Below are 12,384 nucleotides of genomic sequence, written 5' to 3'. Positions count from 1 at the left end.
ATGTATTATAGAAAATAGGTATATAAAGTTAACTTAAATATAACAAAATAATACATACCGTCAACTCATCCCAAACTCTGCAAACGTACTCAAAGTAATATGTAAAAACAATTATTAATTAAAATAAAAATTATCCTTTATAATCACATTTTTAATTTTATTTGTGAAATTATATATTTATGTATAGTTGTATATATTTTATTCGGATTGATACAAAACACGTGTGGGAGGTTCAGAAACACTTGAATAAATAAATATTGTGAATACAGTTGTCAGTTCTCACGCAAACATACGTAGATGTCCTTACTTTTACTTTGTTGGTAACTTTTTTTGAAAAACTAAAATGTTGACTATAGCTGACTTCAGGGTGTCGGTTTTTTATAACGGTGTGTGCACGTTTTTTAGAGTCACAAACAACAATGATCAATAAACTGGTGTTTGTTATCAAATCGAGAAATTATAACCCAAGTATAACTTACAATGGATGTTATTGATGCTAGTTGACCGGACGGGTTCCTATAATAGAAGTAAATCGACACCTGACTGATTTAGCCAACTACGATGTTATAAAAAAAATAATTTATTAATGTTAAATATTAAACAATATAACCAATCATTGATTAACACTGTTTTATGTTTCATATAATACACGCATATGTACAATTATAGCAACTTTATTAATTTCTGAGCATGGTGTTATATATTAAATATTTATTATACACAGACATCTATATTATACAGAGTTACAATTTTTAAGACGAATATTTCGGTCACAAGGTCATTTTACTATTTACGAGCGAAAATTTAGTTAATTGTTTACGACTAATTAGCAAATACAACAACAGTTGAAAGGACATAAATAGTCACAAAGCATAAATAATACTAAAAATAAACGTAATTTTCTTGAGCGTACTTCTATAAGTAATTAGCTATGTAAATTTATCGTGAAAAGGCACAATTATTACATGAAATCGTTGCTTTTATTCGTAATTACACAGCTTGAATTAGGTTAGTGAGTTATTTTATGGCTTAAATACAATATTTATTTTTAATTGCAAAAATACAGAAGGTGGTTGTCAAATTTATTTAACAATTACCAATGTTCTATTGTGTTTAGAATTACATCATTTATTTTAGTTTTTTGTTTTCGTATAATATTTATAGAGATATAGATTTGTCCTAACAGAACTTACATAGATTTATTTGGTCTATTAATTGAAGCCTTTTAGCCCCTGCAACGAAAACTGAAAAGTAATTGCATTCAAACAGCGGCTCTTTCGTCGTTGGACCAAATTCAATGATGTTTAAACATTCACGCCATATTAATAAACTAATCAATACTTTGTACATTTCTCATCGGTAAACGAATTCAAATTTTGTATGTGATGCTTATATTTTTTAATTTATATTAATTTTCTAAATAAATTTATAATGTTCTATAATTCCTAATTACATTTCGGTGTATTAACAAACTGTGTGTAGTGAATCCTAATGACGTTTCATGCTTTGAATGGTAGTGAATTGCCTTCATTGCATATCTGAATGTACTTAAATTGATGGACATTTGAAGGGGTACCTTTTCTTACTTAGGTCTTACTTCCCTATTTGTTATAGAAGCCGCACGTCGTCCCCTATGTTAAAAAAAATTATACGTCAATTTGATAACCTTCGTAATATAATGCCTGATTAGTTCGGGCTTTTAAGGAAGCATAGGGCAGGGCACAAGACCCACTTTGTTTCCGTTTGTCGACAGCCTAACAAATCTTAATCAAAGAGTCGTTTAAGCTTTTTATCAACAACTGTGTATATACCTGTTTGTAATGTAATGCATTTATCTATCACAATTTACAGTGTTCAGATTTCATTTGAACATTGCCCAACTGCTGACACGGCTCCCGTGTGTTCCAAATCTTAAGTGTGAATAGGTGTAAATAGTATTTAAGATATTGTTTTATAACTATAAATCAGATTTGAATATTGATGTCTTATTCATTTCTCGTTCCTCGTTCCCAAAGTGGCGAAGACTACCTTAAGCCCTTAATTATCATGGTGAGTCTGCCCTATAGCTTTGAGATAATCCCATCACCTCGAACCTTTGATATTGTAGATCTCCGTCTGTTACCTTAGGTATTTTACCTGTATGTATATTGATATAATGTTTTGGTTGTCTGAAGAAACTGCGTTTAGCATTAAAACCGCCTATTTACCTAGTTTGTCTTCATTTAGCTATTTTCATTTTCTCCTGTCTTGTGTTATAGTGATGTTATAGTGTTATTATTAATATTATTATTGCTTACCAATTAAAAATTAAAATCCGAGGACATCTACCGTTATGTCATGTCAGTAGTCAATGCGTAATTATGGGGCAAGAGACATTTCTCTATATACGTCATCATCCTATAGCTCTAAGGGGATCAGCCTTCTACCCGAAACAATTTTCGATACAATAAACTAGTACGCCATTGTCCTCCCCAAGCACTAAGCCACGCTTTTAAGTGATAAAAGGCATTATGAGAATAAACTTTTCATTAGCAATTATTATGACTGCACATTAATTTGAATCCCTACTATATTTGATTATCTATTTTATATCCGTGCTTTTTATTTCCTGAATTTTATATTAAATGCTCAGTGTTTTCAATTGTTTTTATTGAAATAATTTTCTGTGGTCTCCATAAAAACCATATTATATCTGTAAAATACAGTTGTCAGAAACGCTAATAAAATTTCATAACATTTATTATCAATTATTATAGTATTTCTTTGACATAATTAGTTCATAAGATAAAAACACACTCATTACTCTAAATTATATATTTTTTCATAAGATTTTGTTTAGCTGTTACAATTTAGGTTTTCTTAAGTAAATGTTTCGTGTTATCGAGTATTAAGTTAATTTATTTTATAGTAAACGTAACTAAGGTAAGAAAGTCCATGGAAATGTGTCCGACGTTATTGAAAAAATCATGGACTTATACCATTTTGAGTCAGTTATTAATATTAGCCTATGGTACAATGTTCTGTGCGTACAAAAATAAAAAAAATATTGATTTGGTAGGAATAGAACAATTTGATTTAATAGAAAAATACGCGACCAACTGGACTCATTGTCCAGTGACGAATTCAATATTAGGACTTTAGACTAAACATTTAATCGAGTAGGTTTCGATATCGACAATCAAATATTTTTATATTTTACACTAATCAAAATGGAAGTAACATCAGAACATAGTAATGATTTAGAAGTTATAAAGAAAATGGAAGATGAACACTTGCGCTTACAAAGACAGGTTAAATCTTTTTGGTAGAATTATATAGTTTAGTAAATACATAACTTTGTGTCTTACGCAATATTAATAACAAACGGAAAGGCAAAAGTGAGCTTTGTTATTAAGTTTCACTTTGGTGAATCAATGATAATCATATTATTCAAATTCTTTTTGAGGCTTCGGTAAATACTTTATCCGTATTAGGACGACAGCTTTCGGTAGTTATTATAAAACGGATGTTGCTGATTTTCGTAATATTTTTGTATATTTTTGTTATTCATTCGAAATTTAATAAATATTAGTATAGTATAGTATTTTTTTTTTGTGAAACTAAGCTAATTATTAAAAGCTATTCAGGTTCGGATGATACAAGTGGACAGACAAAACCGAATCATGGGGGTTCACCCGAAGTTCCGAAGACAAGATCAGTTGCTAAGGATCCTTAGAAAAGACTATAATAATTTACGTACAGACTTAAAGGTATATAGGCCTTTGTAAATTAACATAACATTTTTTTTATATAAAGCTCATTTTAATTATTGATTAACACAAATCGATACACTAAAATGAAATATCCTCTTACCGAATCTATTTATATTTGATCTGTTTTATAAAATGTCATGATTAAAGAAATTATTTGTTACACACACATAAAAAATCAATTTCGAAAGTATTCTACGTTCTTTAGAACTTTTTAGCTTTAATTCCATGAATCACTTTAAAGATATAAGAATTATTTTAATAAAAGAGTACTCGCCTCTGCTAGTTTATAAAGTCGTTGTGTTTTACCTATAAGATAAGTAATACTTTTCAGATTGCAAGATCTGGCGCTCATAAAAAGAATGATAAAATAATGAAGAATAACTTAGAAAGGGCACTCTTACTTCACACTCGAACCCAGCAAGAATGTGATGGTGTGTATAGCCCGATTAGTTAATTCATAATTTGTTCCTTTGTTAGTTTTTTCTTTTTAGGAAATAGGTAGTCCTTATGTCCCTGATTATTGTTGGGTTGGAAAACTGTACTATGCTGGCGTATTTAATAATTCAATGCATTTTCTTTTTCGCTATCAGGTTTATGTTATATAGAGTAAGGATATCTGCCCTGCAGGTGGCGTTAAAAATTCCATATGAATCCGGAATAGTCTACCAACATATGTAAGCGTTTATTCAGATGCAAGTCTGCATTTCCATTAGCCCACTAGCCCAGAACTTATCCCTGAGGAATAGCGTTCATTAAAGCACTTTTAGGTGAAGGCTAGACATTCACAAAAGTATGCGTAGAAATTATTCGGGTTTCTTACTAAATTTTTGGGTCAAATATTTACGCCTATTTTGACAAAATTTTGTTTACGATTACGTAACTTTTAACGAAGCTATTAAAAACGTATAATATATTTTTAGGTTTTGTCTTGCAATTAATGGGTACACATAAGTTACATTAAACTCTCATGATTTTAATGAATTATCCTTTCACCAATAGGTAGCTAATAATGAATAAGATATTAAAAAGGTCAAACGCTTGAGGGTATCATTGTAATATTTTCTCTAAACTTTTAGAAGGAATATTTCTTATGACCCAAGTCAACGAATTATTGCTTCGTAAAAAGAAACAACTCCTGCGATTCAAGAAAATTGTTAACGCCAATAATGGACAAGTAAGTTTATTAAAAAAATATGTTTAGATAAATATTTGGATTAATATCTATTAAAAGCTTATTTTTATCATTGAAACTATATTAAACATATCGCATATAATTTAGTCCTAATATTTGTAAATATTTTTATTGATAATATTACATTTATAATAATAATTTATTTATTTTCTCCCATATAACATTTGCAATATAAATACATTTTTCGAACGATAGATAGAACATTTACAGATGACAGTAATGCGTTACTAAAATAGAAGTAATATTTACGTAATTACTAAACTGAAAAGATATATGGTTATCCGATGGCAAAACACCTAGGTAGCCTATAATTCTGACTCATGATCAAATTAAGATAAATCACGGATTTAACAACTGTTATGACTGCTAGTTTGGTTGACACAATACATAAACACGTTAATTACGTACTACGCTAACCACTGTATACGTGGAATCGATTTTAATAGAGCTTATTAGAATATCGTGAAAATTATTTTATTACTGTGTTTGTTCCATTTGAATGGCACAGACATGTTTCATTTATATTTTAAGGCAACATAGCCATCTTTCGCCTTTACGTGAACTAATCATTTCTAAACCAGGATTCAGATTACACCACTAAGATATAAAGAGTTTACTTTAAAATATCTCACTTCTTCGGATAACTTTCTAACCATAGCGTTACGCCCTAAAATACGAAACGACAAGTAACAATAACGAACATATTGGATATAAAACCTGGTTTTATTACTCCCCTTAATATCATGTCATCATAATACTTGTTCGTATATTTACTTTATTTATTTCTATGAACATCAAAATCGGTTCATAATTATTCACACGGAAATTCGTTAATTGTGTTTAATTTTATTTAAGAATATTATCTACGACGCTCAGAATTCTGTATCTGTTACGTGATCATTTAATAACGAACCCTCTCCGTAATGTTTTCTCACATACTTTATAAGGGTAAGAGGATTACGAAATTGTATGTACCACACAACTTTAACATTAAGGCGAGTATAGAAGTTTTTTCTAGCGACTAGATCATATAGGTATGGTACTTTGAATGAAACAGGGTGTTTTGACCACTGATAATATTTTTACAGTTGGAAGAACGTCGTCTCCTTTGTGAAAACCGTCTAGCTTCCACTGAGAATAGACTAGAAGTCGCAACATTAAGGTTTAACGCCATCCAGAGTGAGAATAAGAAGATTCGAAAAGAGATCGAGCACATGCTTAAGGACCGGTAATTATTTTTCTTTTAGTATCTTTACAAATACATACATATACTAATAAAAAGATTTATCATAGGGTTTATAGTATTTTAAAATGATACCTATTGTTTGTTTTCAAACAATAGAGTGAAGAACTCCATTTTCAACCATAGATGGGAGTTTCACACAAAATTGATTAACTTATTTTCTACAAATAAATTATTTTCAGAGCAATATTCAATGAAGCATGGGCAAAATTGCTGAATGCTCTAAAACGAGGTAAAAAATTCCTCACTGATCTTTTCGAGTCCTCGACTCTTGCGTACGACCAGAGAGACGAGTGGTGCGCGAAGCTACGCTCTGTGCATGAGAAGGGGAATCTGGATCAAATGGTTCAAGTTCAGGTATATGGTTTATTATCGAATGAAGTTCCTCATTTCTATAGACATCACAGAACTTATACATTAAGGGAAAATAAAAGATGAACGAATAATTATAAAAAGCCCAATATGATTGATGATGAACAATAAGTTGTCAACTCATACATTCTGATAATTAATAGGATTCAAAATACTTTTTAATTTGTGATGGTTTATTTATCCTCATATAACAATGAAAAACGTATCTTTGTTACTTAATTAACGAAGTTTAAAGTGGTATTAATACTACGAAATAGGTGAACCATTAAGGTTTGAAAACAACAAACAATCTGGTACAACGCATTTATAATTGCAGTTCTGCCGACTGCTTCGACAAAAAGTTAGTAGATAGCTCAATTTAAAACTTCAATCTAATGCAATTACATACTATAGCGTGCCTCACGTTTTTTGTTTTTGAATATTTAAATAATTTCCTGCATTCATTAATCATGTCTGATGACAACCGATATGAGTCATCAACATTAGTCGCTTATCATGGCACTCTTACAACTTTTAGTAAAGATATTCAGAAATTGCAGCATAATTTTATAAGTTTTTACTATATGTTTTTTTTTTAGAAAAAGGGAAAAAAATCCTTCGCAATTTGGTTCTTCCATCGACACATATTATGGGACAATTTGTCTTATTACTAATATATTCCATTTGATGTAAATATATATATTATTAACTTAAAATTACATTTAAATTCATTGTTTTAAAATATTTATCGAGTTTTTTAATGTTTCAGGAAATGCGTGACCTACAAAAAGCTTTTGATCATGAGATGAAGCTCTATAATTTCTTGGCGCGAAAAGGAGTGATCCGGGTTAATCGGAAGCAAGAGGAGAGGGAAGAGGAAATGGAACAAAAAGAAGAGGAAGATTTGAAAAAAGAATTCGATGAACATGTTAAATTTATTGACGAAATAACGGTAATGTTTTGTTTTTGTGCATATGTCGGTGATAAAAATACCGATATACCAAAGGTGTTAGAATTCCAGAGCTATGAACGAACATACAAATTTCTAGCTAGAAATCAACAATATATACGAAAGTTATAAGATTTTTATAAGAAATATTAATCGTGTATTAACATCGCTATGTGGACTAAGATAACTTTATAATTTATTAGGACTATGCAAAACAGGAAGACATAAACAAAATAATAGATGAATTCAATAGAGTAGAACAAGAGAATTTTTCTATATACAAACTTCTTACTAACTTCTGCGCTCAGAATGAAGTACTAAGTCGAGATCTTAAGAACATACAGAGGGATATTGGTAAGTTTTTTTTTAAATACCTACTTTAACCATTTATATATAAACAGCTTGCATGGACATCATGGCATTTTTATTAATGGTTTTCTTATACTTGTTCTGATATTTAGATAAGTAGAGGTTGTATAGGATGAAATATGTGGAGGTTAATGCCTAATAGAAGTAAAAGGGAGGATTGACATCCTGTATATTTACTCTACCTTTAAAAGGCACCAACTAACCCATGGGATACAGTAGTCATTTCTACCAGATGAATTACATCAATTAACGCCTGAATCATTTTAAAAAGAAAATCAATTTTTATATTGCCAGAGGACAGAAGAGATTGGAACGAAATGATGGAAGAAAAAAGACAACGAAAACTAGATATATTGAGAAAAAGGTTGGTAGAGCAGAAGCTTAAAACAGAAGAAAAGAGAAATATATACAAAGAGAAGGAAGACCTTTTGAAGAACACATTGGAAAGTGTACGGGAGATATTTAAGTAAGTAATTGTAATTTTACTATGAGGCCGTTCAAGTATTACGTAAGCAGATTTACTGCAATTTACCTCCCCCCCCTACCCTCTTGTTTGCAAAAGTAAGCAAATCTCTCTTTGTAGAAATCCTCGAAAATATATTTCGTTTTCAAGCATAGACAATGTGTGGGTAATATGTGTATAAAAATAATTACTTTTGACGTCATCACTAAATCAGAAAATCAAAGACTATCTATATTGCTTACATAATACTTGAACGGCCCTTAATGCCTGATTTTTTTATTTCCTTTATGTATCGCGACATTAACTTTAGCAGAAAACGCCGTAGATCTCTTCAATGGTTTCACATCACAAATACGCGCAAAATACACTAATTACCACACACAAAATACGGTCACTAGCTACTTCCATTTCGCGCACTTCAGGCAGTACTTTATCACTTGTCTTCACAACACGCACTTTATCTCTACGATGTTAATCTCTTAGAATCGCACTCGAAACTCAATTGATAGGTCGCGTTTCGGCTCAGTTATATATCCCGGGAAATAATCATGATCACGAGAAGCTTCTAGGCATGATTGGTACTGAGTACTGGTTGAACTATCCTTATCGCATAATTCTAGAATGTACGTACTCTTTATCTCTTTCGAAAATTACTCCGTTCTAGAATGTTCTCTTTGGCGTCGAGAAGGTTCCGATCCTTCCTCTTTTTCACATATCATTCCATCCTTGTCTTTCTTCATCAAAGAGGCATAACCAATCCTGAAAACGCCTGAAAACGGTTTTCGTAACAATATCAACAAAACAAAATATCGTCAGAAAAAAGTAGCCGAAGAGTATATAACACTTTGTCACGAGCTGACAGTGTCAAATAAAAACAAAACTTGATCTTCTACCATGAAATACCATTATTTTAAGATAGTCGAGTAAAGCAACGTATTTATTGTTTATACATGAAATTTACCATACTATTGATGGTATACTCACAAAACTGCTTGCCAAGCACTCCATAATAACAATATCATCAACAAATCATAGTAGGTAAACGCGCCGTCAGCATTATGCATGATCGCATTAAGAGCCCATTAGAGATGTCACTCACGGCTGACGCGACGTCATCACTACAATAAATTAATTATTCTCTTCTCATTAATTGAATCCAATTGTAACTGGATTAATTTGGCTTCTGGAAGATGTGAGGAAATGTTTGGGTGTTGGTACCTATGTAATTGATAACCGATTGCAAATAGGAGGTTTACTAGCATAATATATTATGCGTGTTGGACATGTCGTATCCAAATATACAGGAGATATATTTTGAAGTCATTTATTGTCTTTGAACTTCTTAATTTCTTAGCTAAGCATTTATAATGTATGTAATTTTACCTGCTGACAGTAAACGTTTGTTACTTTATTATGATGTTTTGTTTCAATATATCAAAGTAAAGCAGGGCGTAATGCTTGCATTTTCTTAGAATTTCCTTGTTCATCTATGCGGTTGACAGTGTGACGGAGAGTGTCTTGCCAGTTCACCTCTTCTTTCTTGCTTCTACGCCCTTGATTTGGGAACTGGTAGCAAATGTGAATTTAGATCACCTTTTTTTAGATATTGACGTTCATTATTGTCACCAATAAGATTATGTAAATTTTGATTTTATATAGTATTTGAAAGCTATAATATTATATTATTAAGTATCAAAACAAAGATAATATAATATTTGTTAGTAATCTTCTAACATTTTACTCTTTAACAGTAAACATCTCCATTATATCCGCATTAAGTTTCAGTTAAAAGAGTTTCAATAGATTTATGGGACCGACTTAGCCAAATAATGCTGCTCTAAAGCTGCATTTACTTTATTTTCAGCTTTCACCTAGACGGTATTCTTAATTCCACGGGGTGTACGATTTAAAAACAATGCTTACTCGTATTGTCTTTTGCTATAAAAATTGCGTGATTACTAGATTTATAGTACAAACTCTTTATTGGACTTTCTATTTAGAAGATGCTTTAAAGCCATTTCAACCTCGGACATATGCCGTAGTCGTCACTCCATCGATATGAACATCGACATTAGCAGGCTTAGTGGGTAAAGTGCGAGCACAAAAGACACGCATAATAATGGTACAATATATAATTTACATAACATATATAAATCGCGCATCGATTCCACTCGCATTTGCTCTGCTCTGATTGGTCGTAACAATATTATATATATAGTACTATAGTACTTTTATTCGTTAAGTAACGATTCCGAACTTATAAAACAGTTAAATAATAACAAAACAAATCGAATCAAAATAAATTATGATTCTTCAAAGTGATAGAAGGAATCTTAACTTAAGGATTAACCAAAGCATAAATAAAAATTATCGGTTAATTGACTCGATCAGAACATTTCCTGATAATCACAGCATTCCCTGACATGTATAACGACGAATAGTTCCGACGACCTCTCTCGTTATTAACTGACTTATAAGACCATTAACAATTCCACATATAATTTATTTTACAAAGAAATGAACTAGAATTTAATTTCACGACCTGGCCTTTGTCACAACTATTTCTATTTACATATTACGAACCTAAATTATCTAGAAAGCATATTTTCGAATAGTTTACTTTGTAAAACAACAAGCGACTTATAATTTAAATATTGAATCCTAATGGTGACAATTTAAAATTAATTCAGATTTAATTGTTTCCAGTATGCTAGAATGCAGCCTGGAGCCATTTGTCAATCTTCTTGGCGACAAGGAACCTTCACTACACAGATTGGATTTGACCTTTCGTCTAATAGCTGAGAAAATAAAGGAGCACATACAAATTACGTATTACTATGTAAGTTAGTGATATCCCGAATATATCCCGTTTTGGGTTCGACTTTCCATACCACCTGGATTTAAAAATGTTAAAAGGATGAAGAAATGCGCATTGCCAGAGCTGTTTTGTCTATTGTCTATTGGTTCAAAGTTGGTTATGACATTTTTTTTTAATAATAATTCTAGATATTCCCCGACTATGTAGTCGTCGGAGGTATTTAATAGCTGAGGTTTGGTATTCCTAACCCGGATGATTAAACACTACTATCTATTTCTATTAACAACTTTTTTATGACTTTTACATCAAATCCCAAAAATATGCCTCTTATGGGATAGTTATGACATTATAATAATACTTAATAATTATTTTAGGAGAGACACGTGATCAAAAAAGGTGATAAGAGTTCCTCCCGCCTCAAAACCTACACCATCCACCCACAGCCACCGAGCTTCTGTCCAGGACTACCAATAAACATTTTAGTGCCAGCTGATCCTTGCCCAGCGTAAGTATGAACGAGTATTATTAGTGTCAGATCAGAAGTCTCCAATTTCCTTCCAATTCCTCTAATTTCAAGAGCTGTCACCAATTTATACTCAATCCAATAAAGTTTGAAATTTATGACTTTGTGCAAAATAATGGCTACAAAACAATAATAATGTCATAAGACAGTTTTAACGTCACCAATTACAATACGTACAAGGTACAATCAAACAAAACAACATCCATTTTACAGCTGCATAGAAGCGCGCTGGCTTTCCCGAGTGACAGAGTCCCTTGAAACACCATTTACTACTGAAATGGCATTAACAGCACTACATGAGTTGGCTGAAGATCCAGCTTTTGAAAGGAGTGACAGAATCCATCAACTCACTGACTGCAGGGTTCCACAAAGTCGAAATATTTTGGCGCGACGATACTTACAATACTCATAAACAAAAGATATCTAGACTACATGTAGTCTGTTAAATAAAATTATATGAGATATTACTTTATTAAACTACTTACCACAAAGAGAATTAATATAAATCATTTTTTATACGCAAAGATCATGTTGTAATGTCGTAGCAGTGAGGCAAATATTTGCGTCCCTTTTTCCGTATTATTTTTAACAAGGCAAACCAATACGAAACAATAATATTTCCGTGATATATCACGTTCATATACGCCACTAGCGTAAATCAATCTTAGTGAGCAAGCGCAAATTTTAAAATCGAACGGCTATAATTACGTGTTCTTATGGCCAC

The 12,384-nt window shown here is 31.4% G+C and overlaps 1 protein-coding gene across 1 annotated transcript; it reads left to right on the top strand.

Moving 5' to 3' along the window:
• The first annotated feature begins 3,142 nt into the window (after window positions 1–3,142).
• Window positions 3,143–12,127, top strand: LOC123709948 (trichohyalin-like). Its single transcript, XM_045661581.1, has 12 exons — window positions 3,143–3,290; window positions 3,627–3,749; window positions 4,084–4,183; window positions 4,829–4,926; window positions 6,033–6,172; window positions 6,370–6,544; window positions 7,308–7,490; window positions 7,691–7,841; window positions 8,151–8,322; window positions 11,026–11,158; window positions 11,512–11,642; window positions 11,874–12,127. The coding sequence occupies exons 1-12, from the start codon at window positions 3,210–3,212 to the stop codon at window positions 12,070–12,072; spliced, it is 1,686 nt and encodes a 561-aa protein (XP_045517537.1). The 5' UTR covers window positions 3,143–3,209; the 3' UTR covers window positions 12,073–12,127.
• The last annotated feature ends 257 nt before the right edge of the window (window positions 12,128–12,384 follow it).

Source organism: Pieris brassicae, chromosome 1 (assembly GCF_905147105.1).
Source record: "Pieris brassicae chromosome 1, ilPieBrab1.1, whole genome shotgun sequence".
NCBI classification, from domain to species: domain Eukaryota; kingdom Metazoa; phylum Arthropoda; class Insecta; order Lepidoptera; family Pieridae; genus Pieris; species Pieris brassicae.
The sequence above is the reverse complement of the archived record's forward strand: the minus strand, read 5'-3'. Positions and strand labels throughout refer to the sequence as shown.